Raw genomic sequence first — 23,483 nt, 5'->3', positions numbered from 1 at the left:
CTGTTTGACCATGCATTCACATAGACAACCACCAAACCTGCATAACCAATGCACCAAACAGACGCCCGATATGTGATTCAGCTATGATGCATATGAGAAGGCCTAATTAACAGCAAGTTTATCTCTAGCCTTTGCGTTCATCTGAGTAGAGGGCTAAGGAGCTGAGCTGACTACAAGTCATTCAGAAATGTTAAGTCCATATTACGGCGCATAATCATTGAAATGCACATTCTCATTGAATAGAATGCACCAACAACATATATTGTGTTTATATGTATGTCTTTCATGTTCCATATCCTGTCCACTATGTGTTAGCTGTTCCAAATAAATGCCAATGTGAAGTGCCACTGTAAGACAAAACACAAATATTAGGATTTCAACCTTTTATTTTACCAATTGGACCACTCTGAATTTTAACTGATTACCCCTGGTCTGTATCATATCTTTATAATATGAAATGTATAATATCATTATAAATGAATAAATGTGAAAGAAAACAAGAATAAAATCAAATTCAATCAAGAGTTAAAGTTAGACCTACAACAGCTGAGGAGTCACAGATTACTCATCTAGTCTCACTGCCAGCTGAGAGACCTCTGTTTTCAGAAAACACATTAAAGGACATTCCCCCCATGAGTTATTTTTTACTTTATCTACCAGATGTGTTTGTCTGAGGAATGTTATGACAAACATGACTTTTTCTGTTGGAAAAAAAATGCTCCCAGATAAATACACATATTTATATATGCATACACATATACACAGTTGAAGTTATAAGTTTAAATACTTTTTTAAAATAATGGACTTTAGGAACTTTAAATGATCTCATATATAGGTGTCAGTATTTTGGTCACCAGTTCTATCTTGCATTATTTTTTATTAATGTTTGTTTGATTGTTTGTTTATGTTACTAATCTATTATCTGACTGAAAGCTGATATGCAACAATAACAGTTGTAATAAGTGCCAAAATATAGGTAAAAAATTATAATAAAAAGTTGATTTAATCTGGCTTGATATTTAAACAAACTTTTGTAGTCAACTATTTATTACACATAGGCTTTGTCTTGCATACTGACTAAAATAAGACACATGAAATTATAATACATTAGTATTTGTGGTGGAATGTGCTTACATGTCACATATATAACATATAAATGGATTAAAATGAAGCATGTGTTTAACGTTTTAAAATTAATAAGCTGTGTAATATATGTTTGGTTTTTTTTTTAATGAATTTTCGACTTTTTTTTTGTTAACTAACTGTTGGTCATCAGTAACTTATACGTATGCTTCTACATTTCTTTCTCTTCAGTCTCCATGTAGTTATTGCAGCTATGAAAAATGCCACTGTGATTACACAGACTAAAACCACAATACCAGTCAAGTTCATGCCTGGAGTTTCCTGGATCTCTGAACGTCTTGGTACAAACTTTGTTGCTCGAGCAATGTTAGATACTGCAGATTTTGCTGCCTCCTTGTCCTCTGACCGAACAGCAAAGAACAGTGTGGTGCCATTTTGGATGATGTCAAGCAAGAATGAATGCTCTTCATTTGAACCAGCCTGTTTGGGCTGTATTGCAGATGTGTTCATTGGATTAGCATTGCTGAAGTTATTCTGAAGCTTTTCCAAACTGTCACTCCATCTGACTTCATATGAATCAACTTAAAAAGAAAAGAAGTATTAGATATATCCTGTTTACTCAAAGAATACAATCAGTTATACAACATCATTTCCAGATGAGTTCCCACAATTTGCATTAAAAAAAACAAACAGTGATTTATTCATATTAATTTATTATTTTACTGACAAAAGAACATGACATTTTTCCAATATTCACACGGACCTATTTTATTGTCTTTTGTAAATCTTGCACCTTGCATTTAATTTAAACTTTAATTGTTTGGGACTGATGGTTGATGGTTTCAAAATGGGGCAATTAAAAATCTGTGAACTTGCTAATCTTACTTTGCTTCTGTCCCAAATGTTTTGGAATGGAATTCAAAACATTTAATATAATGGTGTGCTCAGAGATGGATATTGAAACACATTCATACTGCCAAAAGCAATTTTAATAAAATGCCCTAACAAAGAAAACTAGTGCAGGCAGTGAAGGCACAAATAAATAAAGCAGTATATGGGCTTGGGGTATGTTGGAACTGACAGAGACCTTATCCACCATCATACAAACCTCCCTGAAGGTGAATACTGCTCTGCTCATATCAATATACATGCACCAAGCTCAACAAAGAAACACAAAAACAGAGGTCAACATGCAGTCAATCTTCAAAATAACCTTAAAATAGTCCCCAAATGGTCAATGGCTAGCCTCAAGGCAAGCTGGGAGTTCCCTGTGTGCTCCCCAGGCTTGCACTAAATTAGCTAATTAGCTAATAAGCTATGCTATTTACAGAATTCAGTAATTTTTTTGAGAGAGAGAAACTGGATAATTTATGTACTTTAATTAGTTCTTTAAAAGGACTTCTAAATATGATTAAATGTTTTAGTGCATTTAACAAAATGTCCTAATTTTTGGGTATGGGGTTTAATTGTTTCTTGTTATTCTAAGGTTTCATGTGAATATTGGAGGAAAAACTGTTGGAATTGTGATGAGTTACTGAGCTAATGCTGTCAAGCATTAATGTTGATATCCCTATGTTTTTGAGTAAAATAACAAAAAAAAATATTTCCTCAAATGAGACATATTCAATGCTTGATATATTTTTGTTTAAACATCACTTAAACATTAGAATTAAACAAACATAAGTAACTTTACTGGACACATGTCCACATCACATTTGAAAAACTATAGGTATCTGATTTTCATTATGATGTGCTTTCATAGGTGTAAAGAGACAGGAGGCTTGTATGCTTTGTAAATGATTTAATCCTTCCGCTGTATTACTGTGAAATAAAAAAATAAATACATACTAATACTAAATATATACTAATACTGTTGTCTGGTTAAAAGAAGGTAACTAATTTATCACACAATTTGCTGCACATTGTCTTCTTAAGACAGTAGATTTTAATAATGGATATGTAAATGTAAAATATATGAATGAATGTAAAATCAACACAATAGAAATATATTTATATTTGTAGTCTATCAATTTTTACAAAAATGTAATCACAACAATAAAAATAAAATGCTAGTACATTCTTGTATTTTTGTGAGATAAATGTGTATTGTAATAGGCATAACAAACTGGCTGCATAAAACTTACATTTTTACTTTATTATAATATCTCAATATAGTTTTGATGATATTTAATTTACAATTTGTTAAGTCTATTACACAAAGTATAAAATTTTTTTAAATATCTGAAAGAAAGCCATTTTGGGGGGGGGGGGGGGGGGGGGGTTACCAGAGCTTCTTTGACTAGCCAATCCATCTACCAGCCACCTCCCGTGTTTGGAATGCGGGAGGAAATTGGAGCACCTGGAGGAAATCCTCACAGTCACAGACAGCTCGAACCCACAACCCCAGGACCCCAGAGCTGCATATTTCAGCATAAATAAAATGAAATCTACCTTCTCAACTCAAAAGCAGCAATGCTGCGTTTACATCACTAAACAGAATGGTTGATACGTCAGTGGGCTGAGTACAAATAGTGACTTATGGGGGGAGGTTGTGGCCAAATATGGCAAAATTATTAATTGGCATTAAAAATATCCTGAACTTGTTAAATTTCCATGTTTTAGTGCATTCATTTCTACAGCACTAATATTTATACATACTACAAAAATTTTGTATCGTCACTTAAACATTATGTTCTCTCCAAATTCATTCATTATCTGTAACCGCTTATCAAGTTCAGGGTTGTGGTAGGTCCAGTGCATACCTGGAATCATTGAGCGCAAGGCCGTAATACACCCTGTAGGGGGTGCCAGTCCTTCACAGGGCTTTATCTCCAAATGTCAAGTGATATCCTGTGATCCTATACAATGTTATGATTTACCTGTTCCTTGATCACAGTCCTCCCCAGGAGCTGTCCAGTTGAGTAGCAGTGTGTCCTCCTGCATTTCAGCTCTCAGATCTGTGATCTTGTTGGGAGGAAAATTTGGTGAGGGTATTCCTGGGGGCACACTCACCACAAAGCTCTCTCCAGTGGCTGTTCTAGTGAAGCTACCAAAATCTGGTGATTGCAAACTTACTGGAGGCTTTGGAGGGTTTGGCACCACTTCACCTGAAAACAGCAAAATGTCCATCACAATGCTACATTTAAAAGAGTGTACACAAATATTAATAGTTCATTTAAGAAGCTACTCAGAAAACCTGCAAGCCTTTAAGTGAAAAACAAACATTAGCTAGCTTCATATTCTTTGGGCTATTAGTTTTACACAGTAGGTTAATTTGAAGCAAATTACAGAAATATGAGTGGCCACATTTGTAGTAAACATCTTTTTAAAGATTCCAGTCATGTTAACATACCCATGAGATATTTTTTAAGATGCTAGAATACAAATCATGGGAGAAATAAGCCATCAAATGTTAATTAAATCCTTATTCTCTGTTAGTGCCTATGTCTATGTCTGTTTGTATTGCTTTCTTAGGGACAAGAGATTGCTTTGTACATGGCCACTATAACTTTTTGCCTTATGTCATAATAATGAATTCCAAAAAATTGTATGTTGACTGAAAGGCACCGAGGGCACAGAAATGTTCTGCATGCATTATTACATAGTACATTCTTTCACATTTTCTTATGTTTTTCCAGTGCCTCAGTACCTCAGCATGGAGATACGGGTTGCCATTTAAATCTTCAGCCTGCTTTAGAGTTCAGTGCTTTCTGCTGATTGTCACCTTCAATGCAGAGCTGGAGATCTCTGCCACAGTATTCAGCTTAGCATTTGCCCTTGCCTTTATTGGCCCCATCAGGCTGAGGGCAAGCATAAAGAATAGCACCCTTGTTTAAATTTAATTTAATTACTGGATATTATCCACATCCTAATTCTGACTAGCATGGTCAAAACAGACCAAAAATGATGCTCAAGAAATAGGTTTGAACCATTCAAATGCATTAAACACTGCAATAAAAAGCAAAAATGATTTAGTGCTTAAAATCACTTCAAAGGCTCAAACACTCAACAAAACCATTGTTTGTGAAAACAGTTCACTACTTCATCCATGAAAGCAAGCTAAAACTAACTAATGCAAAGAAGAAACCACATATAAACATTACCCAGAAATTCTGCTTCTCCTCTGGGCCCAAGCTCATTTAAAATAGACTGACGCAAAGTGAAAAAGTGCACAATCCAAAAGCCAGCATCCATGGTGGGTATGGCACCAAATCCATTGAAAAAATCATGAATGGGGAACCCCACTCAAGCAAAGGAAAAAGCAAGGAAATTATTCTAACATGAGGAAAGACATTGTGAAAGAAAAAAACCTGCTTGTGTACAAAAAGACAACTGTTCATATGAGGAAAAATCTTGTGCACATGAGACTAATCAGACCTATGGTTAAGCCTGCCATCTTTCACCAAAACACAGTTAAATGAACACCCTTAATTTCAAAGTAAAGTTTAGTGATTCATAAAATTGTCATTTCTAATTTTTAGCCAATGAAATGATCAGATTTAAGTTGAGATTATCATCCTATTACGAACTATAAAATGATTCTTCTGTAGAATTTATTTGATCTAATTTGGCAGGCAAATCTACAGTTGCAACATGGTTTTTAATAATAAGTCAAATTTAACACATAAAATGGTCACTTTAATAAGTAGTCAATAATATTTATACATATCAGTTTATCATACTATCTATATAAGATTTTTTAATGTATTTAATTTAGCCATTTTTTGTACATGGAAAGCAATGTCCTTACATTGCTCACCCTAAATTAATCATATTTAAACTTTGTAGCGGCGGCCATCCTCTATTTCTCTTCTTCTCAGAGCTTTGGTCAGAGACACAACCAACCACTCTGTAGGAGCCTGTGCCATTCCCTGTTGCTGGATTGGCATCCTTTGGTGAACCAAGGGCCAAATTGTCTTAGGCCACAGCTCTTGTTCCAAAACTTTCAGGGTTCAGAGGTCGGAGGATTTCTTCAAGCCCATACCTTCATGCATCACTGGACTATATTTAAGCTTCCAAATATGGAAACATAGAAGTAAAACTTTGAGGCAACGACTCTAATTTAATTGAACTTCCTGGCTGTAAGTAGATTCACCCTTGGTATGGAGGCCAAACTCCAACCCAATGTTTGAGTCTATGTACTAAGTACGTCTTGGAATCCTTCCTTTGCCATCATGACCAAAATAATTTTACCACATTTGGGCACAAATAATGACATCTGAAAGCTATCAAATCCTATGAGAAAAGCTGTATTGTAAAATAATTTACAGAATACATATCTGCATCAAATAGATATGTATATTATAAGCATTCTGTATATAAATGCATGAATTCAAGGTTACGTAGGACAAACTAATTTCATTTTAGAATGATTAATTAGAGTGCAATATAAAAGATATTCATTCATTTATTATCTGTAGCCGCTTATCCAATTCAGGGTTGTGGTAGGTCCAGAGCCTACCTGGAATCATTGGGCGCAAGGCAGTAATACACCCTGGAGGGGGCGCCAGTCCTTCACAGGGCAACACACACACACACACACACACACCTATGGACACTTATGAGTTGCCGATCCATCAACCAACGTGTGTTTTTGGGCTGTGGGAGGAAACCGAAGCACCCAGAGGAAACCCACGCGGACACGGGGAGAACACACCAAACTCCTCACAGACAGTCACCCGGAGCGGGAAACGAACCCACAACCTCCAGGTCCCTGGAGCTGTGTGACTGCGACACTACCTGCTGCGCCACCTAAAAGATATGTTAACACAAAGTATTATCATTCAGATGAAAGTTATTGTTTTACAAAATTCTTCATCTAATAGCGCAGAAGTAATATCTAGTATATAGGGGGGAGCTGCCTCCTGGAGGTGCTGGTAATTAATGATATATATGCCATTTTAATCACATAATTATAATTCCATTTCTGCTTGTTCAACTAGATTTATTTTTGCACAGTCATACACCCTCTGAAAACTGACAGTGGGTTAGTATACAATCGTCAGCAGTTGCTAGAATTATGTGCATTTAGCAACTTCAGCTTTGTAACCATGACTACACAGAAGCTAACTCTTACAGAACACCGCTTCTATCCATCTTTCTCTCCAACCTCCAACGTTCACTCTTTGGAGAACAAAATAGAGAATTTACAGATGGAATTCACTACATATCAAGAGATGAGAGACTGCTGCACAAAAATTCTGACAGAAACATGTCTTGGGTGTAATTTAAAATTCTGATTTAAATTTTAAACCACATAGGCCATTAGGCTAAAAACTCATTTGTTTAGTTTAGCTTTTGGTAGTTATTGCTCCCCCATATATAAAGGCGGTAGATCCAGGGGGTCCATGGACACAGGGAATCTGGTTTGTTGATGGTGGAGCGGAGGGATAGGTCACCCATTGTGAGCCTTGGTTCCTCACGAGGTTTCTTCCTCAGCTGAGGGAGTTTTTTCTTGCCACTGTCGCCCTTGGCTTGCTCACCTGGGGATTTTTACATTTTTACATTCTTTACATTTTTACATTTTATGTCAAAACTTTGCCTTACCGGAATTGTGTGAAGCTGCTCTGTGACAAAATCTGTTGTAAAAAGCTCTATACAAATAAATCTGATTTAGCACCCTTGTATATCACAGAGTCTTTGTCATTTTATGTCCCATCACAAGCCCTCAGTCCCTTTATAGCAAGCCTGTTAAATATCCCTAAGTCCCCCTAAAATAAAATTGGGGAAGCAGCCTTCATGACCTATGCTACTATTTAACACATTCCTCTTTAATACAGGGTGGGCCATTTATATGGATACACCTTAATAAAATGGGAATGGTTGGTGATATTAATTTCCTGTTTGTGGCACATTAGTATATGGGAGGGGGGGAAACTTTTCAAGATGGAAGGTGACCATGGTGGCCAATTTGAAGTCGGCCATTTTGTTATTTTTTTCAATATGAAGAGGGTCATGTGACACATCAAACTTACTGGGACTTTCACAAGAAAAACAATGGTGAGCTTTAACAGTGGTTTTAATGTAACTTTATTCTTTCATGAGTTATTTACAAGTTTCTGACCACTTATAAAATGTGTTCAAAGTGCTGCCCATTGTATTGGATTGTCAATGCAACCCTCTTCTCCCACTCTTCACACACTGATAGCAACACCGCAGGAGAAATGCTAGCACAGGCTTCCAGTATCCGTAGTTTCAGGTGCTGCACATCTCGTATCTTCACAGCATTGACAATTGCATTCAGATGATAAAAGTCTAAGGGGGTCAGATTGGGAGACCTTGGGGGCCATTCGATGACCAATCCACTTTCCAGGAAACTGTCCATCTAGGAATGCTCAGACCTCACACCCATAATGTGGTGGTGCACCATCTTGCTAGGAAAACTCAGGTAATGTGCCAGCTTCAGTGCATAGAGAGGGAAACACACCATTATGTAGCAATTTCGCATATCCAGTGGCCTTGAGGTTTCCATTGATGAAGAATGGCCCCACTATATTTGTACCCCATATACCACACCATATCATCAATTTATTTGTTCCAACAGTCTTGGAGGGATTTATCCAATGTGGATTAGTGTCAGACCAATAGCGGTGGTTTTATTTGTTAACTTCACCATTCACATAAAAGTTTGCCTCATCACTGAACAAAATCTTCGGTGTAAACTGAGGGTCCTGTTCCAATTTTTGTTTTGCCCATTCTGCAAATTCAGTGTGCCGATCTGGGTCATCCTCGTTGAGATGCTGCAGCAGCTGGAGTTTGTAAGGGTGCCATTTGTGAGTAGCTAATATCTGCCGAAGGGATGTTCAACTGATGCCACTCTTTAGTGACATGCGGCAAGTGCTACGCTGTGGGCTCTTGCTGAATGAAGCTAGGACAGCCACTGATGTTTCTTCGTTAGTGACAGTTTTCATGCATCCATATTTTGGCAAATCAACACTGAACCAGTTTCACAAAACTTGGCAAGCAGTTTGCTAAATGTACTGCGTTCACCAGACATCAACACAATTTCTATCTGCTCCTCACGTGTTAACCTCTGCGACATGTCAATGGCTGTAAACAAAGACAAAACTTGTAAATAACTCATGAAAGAATAAAGTTACATTAAAACCAAGCACTCCAATGTTTTTCTTGTGAAGTTTGATGTGTCACATGACCCTCCTCCCATTGAAAAAACAAAGGTTGGATCCAAAATGGCCAAACTCAAAATGGCCGCCATGGTCACCACCCATCTTGAAAAGTTTTCCCCCTCCCTGTTCCACAAACAGTTAATAAGTTAATACAAGTTAATATCACCAGCCATTCCCATTTTATTAAGGTGTATCCATATACATGCTCCACCCATCCTACTCTATCTCATGTTAGTATCTTTTTTTTAAAATTTCATTTATTTATTTTTATTATATTTTATTGTATTTTATTTTATTATATATTCTTCCAGTGATGCTCTTTTTTCAATTATATTTCATTATGATTCTTATTTTGTTCAGTTTTATGTTCTTTATTATTTCCCCTTGATTTGAGTGATCTGTTTTGTCTTTCATTATGCTCTGATCTTGTATTGATTATTATTTTTTATGTTATTTACTAAATTTTGCATATACATTATGTTTTGTTTTTACCTTCTAATTTAATTCTGTATTGTACAGCCCTTTGAGCTGCATTTTTAATATATGAAAGATGTTATATAAATAAAATTTATAATTATTATCATTAACTTATTTATTCCAGACAATGATGTTGGCATCGAGGGGCTAACTACATTCCGTGCCGACAGGAACTCAAGGAGGGGCTGTTTGTCTCAATCCACTGCTTGTAAATTGCAGACCATTCTATCTGCCCAGAGATCTTACCCTAGTTTCAATCACTGCTGTTGACATGCCTCCTAGTGCAAATATAAAGGAGGCTGTGAGTGTTCTCTACCAGATTATCAGCGAGTTGAAATCAGCGCATCCTGAATGCTTTTTTATCGTTGCTGGGGATTTTAACCACGCCAATATGAAGACGGTTCTTCCAAACTTCCATCAGCATGAGGATTGTGCAACCAGAGGCATAAACACACTACATTTGGTCTACACCAACATAAAGGATGCATTGAGAGCAGCCCCTCGCCCCCACCTTGGCTCCTCAGACCATTTAACTGTTATACTAAATCTTGCACATAACCAGGGAGGTGAACAGGGAGGGTATGTTTTGGGAAGGAGTTCAGGGTGGCTTATGAATGTGTATGAAGCCGTATCCCAAAACGACAGAAATGCTAGTCATTAAGTTCTACAGCATGGTCAGGTTGAGAGGTAGTTTGGTCGAGGGTTTAGTAGGTGTCCTGGATCATGATTAGGTGAGTGAAAAGGGGTTAGTGAGTCAACAAAATGGACTACCTTTAATAAACTGACTCATGAATGAGTGCCATGTGAGACGGTAGAGGAATAGCATTAAGATGAATAAATTGAATGTCCTTTATTCATTATGATGATGACAACAATTCTAGCATGAAGGGGGATGGCGTGACTGGTAATTTGAGTCCTCAAAGTGCCACAGTGATAAAGGGATAGTGGTTGCTCAATGCGATGACTCTATGAGAGTTGATCTTAAGACAGCTAAGATAATCAGGCCAGTGGGAAGTCAAATATTACAGAGGAGCAACATTAATGAATTGAGATTTTTTATTTGGCAGGTTATGCCATGATGGTGCCTTTCCAGTAGCATGGAGAGAAATGAGAAATGGAAGGGTGATCTAGAGGGATGACAGGCAGGGTCATAGAAGGCAGGGTGCGTTGCGGTTGCTAGGGGAGAGATATGGACGAAGGTCCAAAGTGGCACTAGCTTGAAAGTTAGAAGCTGCAAGCAGCGTGGCTGCCAAGTTAAGTAAAATGAATTAAGATCCGCAGCAGGAAAGTAAGTGAGTAAGATCCACGTCAGGAGAGAGTGGACAGTGTGAGGTATATAGTAGACAGCGGGGGCTGCTTGTTTGTGAAGGGGTGGACATAAGGATGAACATCTACAGCAGCTTCTGAGGACAGAGCCCAAGCTGTGAATTTGGAGGCAGGGGGCGTTGAAGGGGTTGGGATGAAGGTCCGCAGCACGTGAGGACAGGCTGTAAAGGAAGAGGCAGGGTGCAGCAAAACCACAAAGGGGAGGGAATTAGGATGAAGGTCTAATTGAATAAAGGTCAGGAGAGATGATGGGCTGTTTGGGCCCATTTTCCACATATTGTGAATGTATAGTACCAGTCAAAAGTTTGGACATCCCAGTCAATGGTTTTATTTTTTTATTATTATTTTCTACATTGTAAATGAATATGGAAAACTTAAAACTATGAAGGAACAGCTTTTGCCTCATCAAGAGTTAATTTTTAGAACTGTGAATAGCCCTATTCCACCAATGACTAATAAGATGATGTGTCCAAACTTTTGACTGGTACTGTATACAGGCCTGAGGGGAGGAGCCTGTTATTACATATCTTCAATAAAAGTAATGAGGTTTGAGATTACATTTTCCATGATGTAACGGGTAAAAGAATTCCATCACAATTTTAGTTAAGTAGTGAGGTATCAGTAATGGAAGCCTTTTTTTTGAGTAACTACCCCAACACTGCTGGTAAATTAGTCAACCAAATTTCTGAAGATTAAAAATTCCAAAAGTCTAATTACTTACTAGATAAATTAAGCCATAATCATCTTACGCTACACCATACACCATTTTGCATTTAAAGGAGTTTTTTCCTTGCATAAGTGGAATTTTCATTGAGCAAAATATTTTATTCCTCACTCAATGTGCTTTCCACTAATTTTTGCGTTGGATCTGACACCGTAGTTTGCGATTGCCATTGTGCTCATGGCATTGGTAACTTGCACATATGTAAAGGCACCAGTAATGCTGAAAAATTAATTGTGGTTTTTATAGCAACAATCACCCATCCAGCACCCAATGTCTTTTTCTGGGAAGGTCTTGCTTATTTTAGAAAGACAACGCCAATCCAGATTCTACAAATTCTACCACAGCATGGCTTGTTAGTAAAAGAATCTGGGTGCTGAACTAGTCTAGACCAGTTACCCACTAAAAACATTTGGTGCATTATTAAATAAAAACACTATACTGGTTACCTGCAGCTGAAATCCAAGAAGGGGAAAACATTTACAGAGTGTTGTTACAAGTATAGGTTATTCAACACAGTGATACAGTAAACAATCTGAGGTCATTCATTAATGAATGAGCTATAAAAGTGTACCAATAAATTTGTCCATAACTGTATGTCCTAACTGTTCTAACAACATTTAAGCATTGATAACATTTATAGTGATTGTATTCTAACCTCACAAGTATACCAAGTATCCTTACCATTTACAATATATCCAGGGACATACAGCGCACCACTGTGTGTGCTTGGTGAAAGATTTCTTTCTCCACCCTGTTGTACCACCTGCACCTTCAGACTGTATTTTGCAGTCATTAATTTTGTAAAATATCTAGAATAGATGCCATCGTCTTTAAATTCATCAGCTCCTGTAAAAGATGAGTTCTTGTTTTATATATACGACATTTAATATTGGTTGCCATGTTTTTATTGTAATGAAGGAAAAAAAAAATTCATAAGTGGTACCTGCTCCATTATCAAGGAGCTGTAAAACTTCTTTTTGCCTTGTATCTGACTTCAGGGTGGCCAAGACATTTGCCCCCAGCACAGGCAAGTAATTCTGACTGACTTCAGCAAACACAACCAGGAGTTCACTTCCATCACTGGTTGTTTTTTTTGTAGCAGTCTTAACTGTGATTGGAGGTACATCATCACGGGCTGCTCGACTGGTTACTGTTAAAGTTATGGTCTGAGCAGTTGGTTCTCTGTTGAGGAAGCTATATTTCCAGGTTCCAGGCTGCCATTTTCAAAATGGAAAACAAACAATACACTTAAGTCAAGAACTCTCATGTTTTAATGGTACAGTGGGTAAGATAAGTATTTGATTCTTTGACTTTCTTAAAGGGACAGGATTAATTTATGGGCCTCATTGGCACCCACGGTTCTGTGGGGTCAGACTTCTTGCTGGTTGGGAGGGGATCAAACACTTATTTCACATAATGAAATACAAATTTATCATTTTTAATTAATTAATTTTTTATGTTTTTCTTTTGTTATTCTGTTTACAGTTACAGTAACAGTTATTCTCTGTTACAATAAACCTACCTTAACAATTATAGACTGTCCATGTCTTTGTAAGGGTGTAAACTTAATTAGAAGGGGATCAAATAATGATTTTTCCCACTGTATATACACCACCAGTCATTAATATGTTTAAGTTCTAGTTAAAATAACTTTTACATACTCATGTATTGATAAAAAACATAAACATGTTAACTGAAAAATGCACAGATATCTCAAAATCTAAATATAATATCAATCCATTTAATAGGTCTAGCCTGAAGGGGAGCTGTAAAACATCTACAAACTTCAAAATACCATCAACACCATACCATCAACCCAGCACTGCTTAGCTCAAGAGCCCAGACCAGATTAGGCATATTAGAGCCATGGCTGATGGTGCTACCGGCTGGTTTTGGAATCTTTTAACCTCTCCAATTTCTAAAGCAAGAGCCTTTGCTCACTCTGATGCTCTAGTTAACCTGTGAGTGTTTAGTTCAATTAACATTGTTTATCAATTGAAATCATTGACTTAGTAACAAAATGTGCAATATTTTTCAGACATGTCTAGGAGATGGATATCTCATTCTATTTACACCTATTTTTATACAGTACAAATGTATTGGAGCAGTATTTATTGGATTATTATGATACCATGATTATGTTTCAGTTACCTTTCAGTCATACAGTTTGTGCAGAATTATTAGGCAAATTAGTATTGTGATCACATCATCTTTTTATACATGTTGTCCTACTCCAAGCTGTATAGGCTTGAAAGTATCAACACCCTATATAAGGTGTGCTTAATTATTAGGCAACTTCCTTTTATTTGGCAAATTGTGTCAGAAGAGAGATTTGACGGACTCTGAAAAGTCAAAAATTGTGAGATGTCTTGCAGAGGAATGCAGTCTTGAAATTGCCAAACTTCTGAAGTGTGATCACCGAACAATCAAGCATTTCATGGCAAATAGCCAACAGGGTCACAAGAAGCATGTTGAAAATAAAGGCACAAAATAACTGCCCATGAATTGAGGAAAATCAAGCGTGAAGCTCCAAAGATGCCATTTGCCACCAGTTTTGCCATATTTCAGAGCTGCAACAATACTGGAGTATCAACAAGCACAAGGGACATGGCAAAGGTAAGGAAGGCTGAAAAACGACCACCTTTGAACAAGAAACATAAGATAAAATGTCAAGACTGGGCCAAATAATATCTTAAGACCGATTTTTCTGAAGTATTATGGACTGATGAAATGAGTGACTCTTGATGGGCCAGATGGATGGACAAGTGGCTGGTTCAGTAAAGGGCAGAGAGCTCCACTCCACACCAGCAAGGTGGAGGTGGGGTACTGGTATGGGCTGGTATCATCAAAGATGGACTTGTGGCACCTTTTCGGGTTGAGGATGGAGTGAAGCTTAACTCCCAGACCTACTACCAGTTTCTGGAAGACACCTTCTCCAAGCAGTGGTACAGGAAGAAGTCAGTATCGTTCAAGAAAAACACAATTTTCATGCAGGTCAATGCTCCATCACATGCATCCAAATATTCCACAGCGTGGCTGTTCAGTAAAGATCTAAAAGAAGACAAAATAATGACATGGCTCCCTTGTTTGCCTGATCTAAACCCCATAGAGAACCTGTGGTCCCTCATAAAATGTGAGATCTACAGGAAGGGAAAACAGTACACCTCTCTGAACACTGTCTGGGAGGCTGTGGTGGCTGCTGCACACAATGTTGATCGTAAACAGATCAAGCAACTGACAGAATCTATGGATGGAAGGCTTTTGAGTGTCATCGTAAAGAAAGGTGGCTATATTGGTCACTGATTTGTTTTTGAATGTCAGAAATGTTTATTTCTAAATTTTGTGTTATATTGGTATACCTGGTGAAAGTGAGATGGGTATAAATTTGGTTTTATTAAGTTGCCTAATAATTCTGCACAAACAGATATCCTCCTAAGATAGCCAAATTTAAAAAAAAACCCACTCCAACTTCCAAAAATATTAAGCTTTGATATTTTGGGTTGATACTTTGGGTTGAACTTTGAGAACAAAGTTGTTGTTCAATAGTAAAAAGAAGCCTCTCAAAACAACTTGCCTAATAATTCTGCACACACTGTATGTTAATTATTAGTGAAACGAAGTTAAATGTTGATTTTCTTAAATGTTGTCATACCTCTGCAGTTCCAGGAACATTTAAAGTGACTGTTTTTGTTGCTGCATTGTCAGTGATATGGCTCTGACCATACACTGAACCACTTGGTGCCTCTATGTACAAAGTAGGGGTACTTGTTTGATAAAGTATTGTAAAGGTTGTGCTGTTTCCTACAGTGCTATCAATTTGCAGTGTGCCATTGAACCAATCAGTAGTGATACTTCCAGTGCTCACAAGCTGTTAAGAAAAAAAAGACACAATATAATTTAGATGCAGCATCACTATCATTAAGCACCAGCAGACTCAGTAAAACCAAGACCAGTGGCAGGACAGAATCAGATAAAATGTGTTCACATTAACATATCAAGGATATTTCATGGTTTAATTAATTAATCACACACACACACACACACACACACACACACACACACACATATATATATATATTCTGTTTCGTAATGCTCTCCATGATACATTTTACAGTTTCGCTGGTCTAATTCATTTGTGGATGGAATGACCAGATAACCATGTGCATACTGTATTCCAGAGATTTTCAGCTCATGTCCTGATAAGCCATTGTCATCTTATAACCTTAATCAAGCTCCAGTGAGAGCTGAACACTTTACAAAAACATTCCAAAAAACAGTGCAATCACTAGAACATACACCTGTGCGCTATTACTGCGTGCATGACCTATCACAAGAAGTGACTTTTTGAAGGCAGCAAAAGCAAAATGGCAACAGTTCCAATAATACTACAGATTGTCTGCACTATATATTTCTTGAGATTGTTATTAAGCTATTTTGAGCCATTAAACAACACATCAAAAGAGCAAATGATCTTGTAGAGATGGACTAACAAAGATAATAAACTAGATCAAATATGTTGAGGAAAAGAACATTTAAAACTGTACAGAATGGCTCAACTCCTGCTGACTTAACTTTCTTAGTTTGAATCTTTATAAGTGACCATATACTTTCACAAATGTGTGTAGCTCACCTGAACTGTCTCTTTGGAGGGATCTCCATCTGACATTGTGAATGAAGAAAAGGCATCCACAAGTTGGGTGGAAAGCAAACTCTGACCAGCTACAATGTACTTTCCACCTAATTAAACACATAATACAATTTTTAAATTATAAAATTATTTTAGATTTAGAATTATATTTCTAATCCAAGTTATTAAAGCTCTGAGCTTAAAATCTCCAAAGCCTTAAATTAAAAACCCTCTAATAAATGACACATTTTCACTCATTACTCTGACATTATTCTACCTGTTTCATTTGCCATGGTTTTCAGTACATCTGAGGCTTCTGGACCAAATGCAATGGTGTTAATTATGACACCGCTGTCCACAGCTGACTCTAAACAATCCTGAACATTATCAGTGGCTTCTCCATCCGTCAGAAAAATAATATAATCTCCTACTGTGTTTTCATCATCTTGCTTAAGCACCTAAGATAATAAAGAGAATAAAATATAAAAGAAAAATATCCAATTCAGATTAAGACTTTACTGTCACTCCCATTTGCCAACCTCTCCCAAATGCCCAGATTGGCCAAATAATTTTGTTGAGTACAATATAAATATGATAAAATGATATAGGACAAGCTAAAATGCACATTTTGCACATGCTTGTGTCTTACCTTCAAACCAATGTCAAGTCCTTTACACATGTTGGTGTATCCATTTGCACTTGCAGATTGCAGCATACTAATTAATTGTTTTCTTGATGGTTTACCCTCAATTTTTGTCAGTGAGCTTACAATAAATGCATTTGTACTGAACTTGACAATTCCCACATATGCTCCTTCATCCACAATCTCACTCAGGAATATTGAAGCAGCTTGCTGTAGTCGAAGTATCCTCTCACCCTTTATAAAAGTTGATAAAGAAAAAAGATATTAGAAAAAGCTTAAATTACCTTTCCTAGAGATTTATGATGATTTATTTAAGGACAAATTAGAATGGGTTTGAAATGTTTACAGTTGTGTGACACTGTGGAAAGAAAGACATTAAAGTGTGAATATAACTGAGGCACATTATGGGCTCAATTTTAGACAAAGTATTTGACCAGGCACCTGTACATAATACTGTCCAAAATGTATGCATTTAAACCAAACCACTGTCTTTTGCCCTGCAAGTCTGTATGTTATTGACATCAAAAGAGTAGTCTTTGAGGAGTACCAAAGGGTTTATTGCTCTATTTGGGACAGGGTTGGAATTGAACAACAATGGGACAATGCTCTGGAATTGAAGAACATATTTTTGGGGAATCAACTCATTAATCATCATCATCATTAAATACATGTATGTTGGCATTTTTCCACTGGGTATCACTCTTAGCAGAGAAGTTAGTTGGCAGAATGGCTTTGCAACCATACTATAAATACTATATATATATATATATATGTTACTTGATAAATGTTATGTTTCATTGTAGCATTTGAATAAATTGCACTTTTTACTTTAAGACTATTGTACAGGTGCATCTCAATAAATTAGAATATCAACAAAAGTTAATTTATTCCAGTAGTTAATTTCAAAAGTGAAATTCATATTTGAAAGTGAGATTCAGATTTAATACAAACAGAGTATTTTAAATCATGCATTTATTTACTTTAACATTGATGATTATTGGCTTACAGCTAATGAAAACCCAAAAATCACCTGCAAAGGTTTCCTAAGCCTTTAAAATTGTCCCTTAGTCTGGTTCAGTAGGCTACACACTCATGGGGAGACTGCTGATGACATGTCCAGAAGGCAGTCATTGACACACTCCTGCTCTATCCAAGCATATTAACGGAGTGTGGCAGAAAAAGGTGCACAAGCAACAGGGAGAACCAAAGCCTTGAATGCATTGTCAAGAAAAGGCCATTCAAAACTTTGGGGGAGATTCACAAGGAGTGGACTGCTGCTGGAGTCAGTGCTTCAAGCACCACACACAGAAATGTCCAGGACATGGGCTACAACTGTCGCATTCCTTCTGTCAATCTACTCATGACCCAGAGACAATCCCAGAAGCGTCCTACCTGGACCAAGAGAAAAAGGACTGGACTGTTGCTCAGTGTCCAAAGTATTTTCAGTTGAAAGTAAATTTTGCATTTCATTTGGAAATCAAGATCCCAGAGTCTGGAGAAAATGTGGAGAGGCTCACTATCCAAGCTGCTGAAGGTCTAGCATGAAATTTCTACAGTGATTGTTTGAGGAGCCATGATTTGGCACCTGTCCACACTGCCAAAAGTACCAGTACCTGGTTTAATAACCACAGTATCACTGTGCTTGATTGGCCAGCAAACTTGCCTGACTTAAACCCCATAAATAATCTATGGGGTATTATCAAGAGGTAGATGAGAGACACTGAAATAAATTAACTTGATGAGGTGCACCTCTATGTCGATTCTCAAAATGCCTCATGAACTTAAAATAAATATTATAAAATACATGCACACATAAATACATATTATATTTTTCCTACTTTTAAATTATTCATTCATTCATTCATTCATTCATTCATTCATCATCTGTAACCGCTTATCCAGTTCAGGGACGCAATTGGTCCAGAGCCTACCTGGAATCATGGGGCGCAAGGCAGGAATACACCCTGGAGGGGGCACCAGTCCTTCACAGGGCAACACACACACTCAGACACTTTTGAGTCACTAATCCACCTACCAACGTGTGTTTTTGGCCCGTGGGAGGAAACCAGAGGAAACCCACAAAGACACGGGGAGAACACAGTCACTCGGAGCGAGACTTGAACCCACAACCTCCAGGTCCCTAGAACTGCATGATTGCGAAACTACCTGCTGCACCTCCGTGCCACCCAATTTTACATCATCTGAATATTAAATGTAATTTTATTTGAAAAATATTATAGAAGACTTGATGACGATCAAATTTTACTATTAAATTATTTTTAGTTGCACATGGTGAAATAACAATTGCTGCTGAGCTAACAAATATCCTTATTCCAAATTCTCTCATGAATTCAAAATACACTATATCACAAAAGTCTAAAGGTATTGTATATTCGAGACTTTCTCATTGTTATTCAGAAATAAATGGAAAGTTAACTATAAAGTAAAAAAAAAAAAAAAAACAGATGAAATTTGCAGAAAGGTCAGATTTTTCAGAGCTTTTTCACTCTTCTAAAACACATTTGAACTTGATTCAAATTCTGTTGCAGTTTAACATACCTGCATGCTTCCAGAGACATCTAGGATGAGGCAGATGACTTGATTTTGCCGCTGGATTACCTTGAATGTTGGGTGTGGTGGGGGAGATTGTAGAGGTTTTAAAGTCTGAAATGAGTCACTGTCTACAGAATCCTGAAAAATCACTGTACGTGTTGATTTGTAGTCACATTTCTGGTTCTGCATGTTTGGGGCATCCGAATTGTGATCCTTTATACTACAAAATGCTTTCACCTACAAAGGGAGTTAGGATGTTAGACAGGGCTTTTCATAGAAATCAAGAAATTACGGGCTATATTTTAATTGATATAAATATGGAATTCAGTTGCATATCTGGCACATCTAGCCATGGCAGAACAAAATCTTTTAATGCAGTGACTGGTGTGGTTTTAAAAATTTGCCACAGAGCAAAACAATCCCAGAAAGAGGCAGGCTCAGAGTGAATACTTGACAAACAGGTGTGGCTAGTCAATATCTAATTAGAGTTAATCTTCTCATCCCCTTCAGAAGATAAGGTGTGTCAGTGACAGAGTGCAGTGACAATGTGTGTGATGTGAACAAATCTTGCTATACATGGATTGGGTGGTGGGTCATAAGGGACTATATGCTTCTGCATAAATACACAGATTCACTTGAATATGTTCTGGAACACGCACACTCCAAATACGAGAGGTGCCAGATCTTATTAACATTATGAACAATAATAAAAAAAAAAAGCTGTTGGATGCTTGTGCGCAACTGCTCTCCACTCTTTGAAAAGCAAGAACACCCCACAGCCATGTGCTTGAGACCACACCTGTGCACTCTGGCCAAAAGAACTTTCAGGAATTGCAGATAAACATAGCACAAAAAATAAGGACAATTGTGTTTGTATATTACTTCTTTGTTGTAACAATGCTTTTTGGCAATAAATCTTATACTGTTGGAAAGCCTGTTAATTTCCCTTTTAAATGGTGTCACATTTGTAAGGAAAATGCATTTTTGGGATGAGCAGTAAAGCTTTGTATGTGGGTTGCGTCCATGAAAAATTCACCAAATCCTCTCTGCCAATGTCAAACAGCTTATTCTGCCATTGACTCGTTTGGTGTGTGGTGAACAAGATGATTGAAGTTTGACAAAACAAGACATATTGGCAATGTAACAACGTATTAATTTAACAAACAGGAAGCCTCAGTAGCATGTGGAAGAACACAGCCACAACAGCCTGGCACCACATCTTAATGCTCGTCAACAGCCTGGTCACACACTGCTGTGGGATGGCATCCCATTCTTCAACCAGCATTTGTCTCAAGTCAGCCAACGTGGTTGTGTTGGTCACTGTGGCAGGAACAGCATGCCCAAGCTGATCCCACAATGGGGTTGAGGTCAGGAGCTGGCAGTCCAATCCACCCTTTCCACTCCCAAATTCTGGAGGTTGTCTCTGGTAATCAGTGCTCTGTGGTGGCAAGTGTTGTCACCTTGGAGGATAGAGTTCGGTCCTGGACTGTGGAGATATGGGATTACCACTGGTTGCAGAATTTCTCAATATCTCTCTGCATTGTGTCTGCCTCGAATGATGAGAAGCCTTGTTTTTCCAGTGAGGGAGATGCCGCCTCACACCATCACACAAAAAAAGCTGTTTGACATAGGCAGAGCGGATTTGGTAAATTTTTCTTGGGTGTAACCCACATACTCAGGTCTACTGCTCCCACAAATACATGTTCCTTACAAATGTGGTACCAAAAAAGTGAAACATGCCTTCCAACTGTATAAGAATTATTGCCAAGAAGCATTGTTACAACAAAGAAATGTATATAGTAGTGTGTAATGAGATGTTGGATACAGCATTATGAACTGGTTTAAAGTGTGGAACCTACTATGATATCCTTGCATTTGCACTTATAACAAGTCTGAAATCGCAGATACTCTATAGTTTTTTTTTGTTTGTTTGTTTGTTTTGTTTTCTCTTTTTAAGTTTTTTTTTTTACTGCTAAAATTGGCTCCAAAACAATTGTGTTGACAGACTTTAACTGGCTGAGCTGTGACACCCACCATGTCATATACAAGGTTTTTCTGTCCATCAAATTACCAGATTGCCAAAACTATGTCTGCAACTTACATTAAATACATTTTGGCCACTGGAGCACAGCCACAGAAATAGAGCCCAGTGAGTGAAATATATTCTCTGCATGTCAAAGGGGCTCATTCATAATCCATACAAAACTGCAATTTTTTATTGAACAAAACAAAATAAAGTAAAACTATTACAAGTTTGGCCTGCTCATTATGTATCTTAACCCCCCCACCCCCCCAACACCCCACCCCAGGGGTATCACAGTGATTCTAGGTAGTTAACTTGTGTTCTATGGGACTTATGTCTGTATACTCTCATATTTATTATATAAATAACAGTTAAATGTAAAACAATACTCAGAACTTACAGAGTCCAAACTTTGCATGTACATTATTGAGGCATGTATCTGTTGCTCTTTGTCTGGAAAGAACTGACAATCTTTAGAGGGCAGCCCTGCATCATCAGAACGGCAATGTAAATATTCTCCGTCGATCACTTCATAGTGCCTGCCTTTTATCTCCCCAACACATCTGAGGTAAACAAATACATATGTAAAATACATATGTATACGCATGTAAAATAGATTTTATGCAGATTAGAACAAAAAAAATTCAGTTAAATGACCTTGTAGCTTGAATCTTGGAGTCTTTAGTAAGGTAAAATGGCACTTTCTCATTATATTCATCGAATACTCCCCATCTGAGGTGAGCCCATTCATGCACAAAAACCCTTCCTAAAAATGAAACATGTGTTTTCATATTTAAAATACAAAACAGGCCTCAATTTATGTTCACATGAATTTGTGTAAAGCTGGCAACATCATGATGGTTTTGCCCTAATGAATATTTTTAAAGACTTGTGCTTTTCTGGAACTATTTTCGAAACATATGATTTAGCACATACCTCTAGGCCCATAGCTGTTGACAAAATGATCCTTTAGGAGGAAGTCTGGAGTGAAGTGAATGTGCTCACCTTCTTCTCCACAACCTTTTATCTGTTTAGTATATGGTTCATCACCATACAGTGGGTTTGGGTAATCAATGATTATGTTGGCCTAAAAATGGCATTACATATTTTTTTTATTTTAATATAAAGTACCAAAAAACACATCACAAACATAATGACATTAATCAAATAAATGCAAAAGAAATACTGAAAAGTTAACTGACTACATCTTTAATACCTTATCATATGTTTCTCTTCTTGCTCTTTCATATTTTCCTCTCCAGTTTGGTGGTACAATTATTTTCACCTCCTTGTAGAACACAATATTGTCTAATGCTTGAAACAGGAACTCAGAAGCACTAGTAATCATTTCCTATTGAAAAAGAGAAATCTTTTCAAACTTGCAGGGAAAAACATGAAAGTATAATTTTGGAATTTCACACGTGCATGTTAACACACCATTTCACATATAGTTCTAAAAGAAACCTTAAATAATTTGCATTCCTTTGCACATTTTTTAAGTGCAATCATTGGCTGTATTTTAATGTTCAGTTGGAAGAGCTAAAGACTTCAGCCTAGTCACACTTTATTAGTCTAAGATCACAGAATATTACTTATAGATGCTTTAGTATTTTTTACAAAAGATTTAAATTGCAACTAATTTAACCTACACTTTTAAGGTACTTGAAGTTTGGAATAAATAAATAAATAAATAAATGTATGAAAAAACACCTTAGTTTGATTAATAAGGGCTTCATTTTCGGGCACAGCTGGGTTGATGGCTACAATAATATCAGTATATCCATTTCCATCCAGCTTTATTCCTGTAATTGGTCTCAGTGTATTGAAGAGCAGCAGCACCAAAGCAAAGATTGTGACCATGACTGCAAAACAAAAAAAAGAAGCCCAGGGGATAAGGTTAA

General features: G+C 37.1%; 1 protein-coding gene across 1 annotated transcript in view; it reads right to left on the bottom strand.

Annotated features, from left to right (window-relative positions):
- Positions 1-411: 411 nt before the first annotated feature.
- LOC136709147 (calcium-activated chloride channel regulator 4-like) overlaps positions 412-23,483 on the bottom strand; it is a 43,517-nt gene continuing 20,445 nt past the window's right edge. Inside the window, exons 2-15 of the mRNA XM_066684173.1 lie at positions 23,293-23,444; positions 22,799-22,933; positions 22,519-22,669; positions 22,240-22,348; positions 21,983-22,145; positions 19,566-19,796; positions 17,013-17,240; positions 16,641-16,821; positions 16,367-16,473; positions 15,389-15,604; positions 12,680-12,950; positions 12,418-12,582; positions 3,963-4,190; positions 412-1,664 (exon numbers count right to left, since the gene is read on the bottom strand). Of these exons, the coding sequence (XP_066540270.1) occupies positions 1,273-1,664; positions 3,963-4,190; positions 12,418-12,582; positions 12,680-12,950; positions 15,389-15,604; positions 16,367-16,473; positions 16,641-16,821; positions 17,013-17,240; positions 19,566-19,796; positions 21,983-22,145; positions 22,240-22,348; positions 22,519-22,669; positions 22,799-22,933; positions 23,293-23,442 (2,727 nt within the window). The 5' untranslated portion in view covers positions 23,443-23,444 and the 3' untranslated portion in view covers positions 412-1,272. The remainder of the gene's footprint in view (positions 1,665-3,962; positions 4,191-12,417; positions 12,583-12,679; positions 12,951-15,388; positions 15,605-16,366; positions 16,474-16,640; positions 16,822-17,012; positions 17,241-19,565; positions 19,797-21,982; positions 22,146-22,239; positions 22,349-22,518; positions 22,670-22,798; positions 22,934-23,292; positions 23,445-23,483) is intronic.

Source organism: Hoplias malabaricus, chromosome 1 (assembly GCF_029633855.1).
Source record: "Hoplias malabaricus isolate fHopMal1 chromosome 1, fHopMal1.hap1, whole genome shotgun sequence".
Lineage (NCBI taxonomy): Eukaryota > Metazoa > Chordata > Actinopteri > Characiformes > Erythrinidae > Hoplias > Hoplias malabaricus.
The sequence above is the reverse complement of the archived record's forward strand: the minus strand, read 5'-3'. Positions and strand labels throughout refer to the sequence as shown.